The sequence below is a fragment of the Eimeria necatrix genome, genomic scaffold (genome assembly GCF_000499385.1).
Source record: "Eimeria necatrix Houghton genomic scaffold, Enh_scaff2052, whole genome shotgun sequence".
NCBI classification, from domain to species: Eukaryota; Apicomplexa; class Conoidasida; order Eucoccidiorida; family Eimeriidae; genus Eimeria; species Eimeria necatrix.
The window spans coordinates 1-4,342 of record NW_013652678.1 but is presented as its reverse complement, the minus strand read 5'-3'; the positions used below and the strand labels follow the sequence as shown (position 1 = coordinate 4,342).

General features: G+C 60.8%; 3 protein-coding genes across 3 annotated transcripts; 2 read left to right on the top strand and 1 right to left on the bottom strand.

Moving 5' to 3' along the window:
- Positions 1-269: 269 nt before the first annotated feature.
- On the top strand, positions 270-903 carry ENH_00027710 (60S ribosomal protein L28, putative; the record flags this gene model as incomplete). The annotated part of the gene is made up of 2 exons (XM_013579970.1): positions 270-490; positions 732-903. 2 exons carry the CDS (start codon positions 270-272, stop codon positions 901-903), a joined length of 393 nt encoding a protein of 130 aa, XP_013435424.1.
- Positions 904-1,544: 641 nt separating this feature from the next.
- ENH_00027700 (hypothetical protein) lies at positions 1,545-2,671 on the bottom strand (the record flags this gene model as incomplete). The annotated part of the gene is made up of 2 exons (XM_013579969.1): positions 1,545-2,277; positions 2,370-2,671. The coding sequence occupies 2 exons, from the start codon at positions 2,669-2,671 to the stop codon at positions 1,545-1,547; spliced, it is 1,035 nt and encodes a 344-aa protein (XP_013435423.1).
- A 197-nt stretch (positions 2,672-2,868) lies between these two features.
- ENH_00027690 (hypothetical protein) lies at positions 2,869-4,342 on the top strand (the record flags this gene model as incomplete). The annotated part of the gene is made up of 2 exons (XM_013579968.1): positions 2,869-3,045; positions 3,341-4,342. Coding segments are annotated over 2 exons (1,179 nt in total), but the record flags the coding sequence as incomplete, so codon positions are not given.

Genomic DNA, 4,342 nt, shown 5'->3' with positions numbered 1-4,342 from the left:
TTGCTGCAGAGAGCCCGCCGCGGGAACCTGAGCAGCAGCAGCAGCAGCAGCAGCGGGGCGTGAAGCAGCAGCAGCAGCAGCAGCAGCGGGGCGTGCAGCAGCAGGCAGCAAGGCGCCAGCAGCAGCAGCAGTGAACCGTGCAGCAGCAGCAGCAGTGCACCGTGCACCAGCAGCCGCAGCACCAGCAGCCGCAGCAGCAGCAGCAGCCGCAGCAGCAGCAGCAGCAGCAGCAGCAGCAGCAGCAGCAGCAGCAGCAGCAGCAGCAGAAGATGGCGTCGGCGGAGTTGCTGTGGCAGTGCGTGCGCCGCACCAGCTGCTTCTTAAGAAAGTCCCACGGAATTCTCCTTTCCAAAGAGCCCCTCAATTTGGCCCAAAAAAATTCCCTCCGCTTCTCCGGCCTTTGCCACCCCCGGCCGCTGGGGCTGCAGCTCGTGGGCAACGCAGCAGCAGTTAAGCTCTCTTACAGGGCCAAAAACCCCAATAAAGCCAGGTCTGCTGCTGCTGCTGCTGCTGCTGCTGCTGCTGCTGCTGCTGCTGCTGCTGCTGCTGCGGCTGCTGCTGCTGCTGCGGCTGCTGGTGCTGCGGCTGCTGGTGCACGGTGCACTGCTGCTGCTGCTGCACGGTTCACTGCTGCTGCTGCTGGCGCCTTGCTGCCTGCTGCTGCACGCCCCGCTGCTGCTGCTGCTGCTGCTGCTTCACGCCCCGCTGCTGCTGCTGCTGCTGCTGCTCAGGTTCCCGCGGCGGGCTCTCTGCAGCAAGAAGTTTCCCAAGTCCCACAGCAAGACGAAGCAGCTGCTGCAGCTGGTGGCGCAGCAGCGGCCGGATTTGGTGCGGCTGGCGAAGAAGAGATTCCACAAGCTTTGCAAGACTTCCCCCAAGCCTGCGCAGGCCGAGCAGCAGTAGCTTTGCTGCTGCTGCTGCTGCTGCTGCTGCTGCTGCTGCAGCAGCAGCAGCGGGGGCTGTCGCCGCAGCAGCAGCGGCTGCGGGCGCTGAGGCCGCGGCTGGGGCTGCTGCTGCTGCTGCAGCGGCGGACTGCCAAGCAGCCGGCGGCTGCTGCTTGCTGCTGCAGCGCGCCGGCTGCAGCAGCAGCAGCAGCTGCTGCTGCAGCAGCTGCTGCAGCAGCTGCAGCAGCAGCAGCGGGGAGAAGGGACTTTTTCTCTCTCCGTTTCTCTTTGCCGCAACTTCAGCAAAAGACACAAAAGCCCTGATGGCCAACTGCTGCCTTTAAAGCTATTTTTGCTTCTCCAGTGTCTCTTAACTTCTTGTCTTTGCTGCAGCAACTGCTGCAGCAACTGCTGCAGCAACTGCTGCAGCAACTGCTGCAGCAACTGCTGCAGCAACTGCTGCAGCAACTAGAAGTCCATTTAGAGGCAGCTTCTTTGCAAAGTTCATTTGCATTAGTATAAATATTTATATTTAGATTCCACAGTTAGTCCCACCACTACCAGAAACTGCTGCTGCTGCAGCAGCAGCGGCAGCTGCAGCAGCAGCAGCAGCAGCAGGGCCTGTGTAGTTAGCCTGCGTTGGTGGGGCCTGTGGGCCCCTCAGGCAAATTTTGGCGCTTTTGCTGCTGCAGCAGCAGCAGCAGCAGCAGCAGCGCTGCGGGGATTTAAATCAGAAAAAGAGACTACTGAGGTCCCCGACCCTCTTCTGCTGCGGTCCGGAGCAGCAGCAGCAGCAGCAGCAGCAGCTGCTGCTGCTGCTGCTGCAGCAGGGTGGGGGGGGCTCAAATAGCTGCGGGCGGCGGCTCTGTCTGCAAAGTCTGGGGCCCTGTAGGAAGGAGAGAGGCGGCTTTGGGGGAGGCGCTGTGCTGCTGCTTCAGCTGCAGCAGCAGCAGCAGCAGCTGCAGCAGCAGCAGCAGCAGCAGCAGCAAGAGAGAGATGAATTATCTTTTGCTGCCAGCACTTACGCTGCTCATCATCGTAGCCGCCGAAGGCCATCTGTCTGCTGCTGCTGCTGCTGCTGCGGGCAGCAGCACGAGCTTTGGCTGCAGGGCTGCGGTTGGCTCTGTTGCTGCTGCGGCGCGGCGCGCTGCTGCTGCTGCTGCTGCTGCTGCTGCTCCTGCTGGACATGCTGTCGCCGGTGCTGCCGCTGCTGCTGTAGCTCGTGCTGCTGTCCTCTGTTGTTTCTGCATCCGATCCTGCTGCTGACTCAGGCCCTGCAGCAGCAGCAGCAGCAGCAGCAGCAGCAGCAGCAACCCCACCTTTCCTCTTCAGCTCTGCAGAGCTTTGCTGCTGCCACGGATCCGAAGTAAACAGGCTGGGCAGCAATGTATCCCTGCGGAGCGCAAGCAGCTCAAGTAGGTGCTTTTGCAGCAGCAGCAGCAGCAGCAGAAGCAGCAGCAGCAGCAGCAGCAGCAGCAAAAGCACCATTGCAACGGCAGCAGCAGGGGAGCACGCAGCAGCAGCAACAGGAGGGCAGCTGCAGCAGCAGCAGCAGCAGCTGCAGCAGCAGCAGCAGCAGCAGCAGCAAGAGAGAGATGAATTATCTTTTGCTGCCAGCACTTACGCTGCTCATCATCGTAGCCGCCGAAGGCCATCTGTCTGCTGCTGCTGCTGCTGCTGCGGGCAGCAGCACGAGCTTTGGCTGCAGGGCTGCGGTTGGCTCTGTTGCTGCTGCGGCGCGGCGCGCTGCTGCTGCTGCTGCTGCTGCTGCTGCTCCTGCTGGACATGCTGTCGCCGGTGCTGCCGCTGCTGCTGTAGCTCGTGCTGCTGTCCTCTGTTGTTTCTGCATCCGATCCTGCTGCTGACTCAGGCCCTGCAGCAGCAGCAGCAGCAGCAGCAGCAGCAGCAGCAACCCCACCTTTCCTCTTCAGCTCTGCAGAGCTTTGCTGCTGCCACGGATCCGAAGTAAACAGGCTGGGCAGCAATGTATCCCTGCGGAGCGCAAGCAGCTCAAGTAGGTGCTTTTGCAGCAGCAGCAGCAGCAGCAGAAGCAGCAGCAGCAGCAGCAGCAGCAGCAAAAGCACCATTGCAACGGCAGCAGCAGGGGAGCACGCAGCAGCAGCAACAGGAGGGAAAGCAGCACCGGCAGCAGAACGACAAGGTGCAGGACAACCAGGAACGCTAGCAGCAGCAGCAGCAGCAGCAACAGCAGCAGCACCAGCGGAAGGAAGACTGCCGTGTATCAGCAGCAAGAGCAGCAGCAGCAGCAGCAGCAGCAGCAGCAGCAGCAGCAGCAGCAGCAAACCAATTTAAATGTGCTCACCGCACAACTCGAACAAAGGACCAGTAAGAGTTTTCGGTTTCGCAAATCCACTGACTCGCCAAGAACACCAGCTGCACGCCCGGAGCAGCAGCAGCAGACACCACAGAATTTGCTGCTGCTGCTGCTGCTGCAGCTCAAGCCCAGCTGCACCCTCTGCGCCACGCAGCTGCAGCAGCAGCAGCAGCTACAGCAGCAACTGCAGCAGCAGCTACATCAGCAGCAGCAGCTGCAGCAGCAACTGCAGCAGCAGCTACATCAGCAGCAGCAGCTGCAGCAGCAACTGCAGCAGCAGCAGCAGCAGCTACAGCAGCAACTGCAGCTACAGCAGCAACTGCAGCAGCAGCTACATCAGCAGCTGCAGGAACAGCAACAGCAGCAGCAGGAACAGCAACAGCAACAGCAGCAGCAGCAGCAGCAGCAGAAGCAGCAGCAACTGCAGCAGCAGCTACATCAGCAGCTGCAGGAACAGCAACAGCAGGAACAGCAACAGCAACAGCGACAGCAGCAGCAGCAGCAGCAGCTACAGCAGCAACTGCAGCTACAGGAGCAACTGCAGCAGCAGCTACATCAGCAGCTGCAGGAACAGCACCAGCAGCAGCAGGAACAGCAACAGCAGCAGCAGCAGCAGGAACAGCAACAGCAACAGCAGCAGCAGCAGCAGCAGCAGCTACAGCAGCAACTGCAGCAGCAGCTATATCAGCAGCTGCAGGAACAGCAACAGCAACAGCAGCAGCAGCAGCAGCAGCAGCAGCTACAGCAGCAACTGCAGCTACAGGAGCAATTGCAGCAGCAGCTACATCAGCAGCTGCAGGAACAGCAACAGCAGCAGCAGCTACAGCAGCAACTGCAGCAGCAGCTACATCAGCAGCTGCAGGAACAGCAACAGCAGGAACAGCAACAGCAACAGCGACAGCAGCAGCAGCAGCAGCAGCTACAGCAGCAACTGCAGCTACAGGAGCAACAGCAGCAGCAGCTACATCAGCAGCTGCACGAACAGCAACAGCAGCAGCAGGAACAGCAACAGCAACAGCAACAGCAGCAGCAGCTACACCAGCAACTGCAGCAGCAGCTACATCAGCAGCTGCAGGAACAGCAACAGCAGGAACAGCAACAGCAACAGCGACAGCAGCAGCAG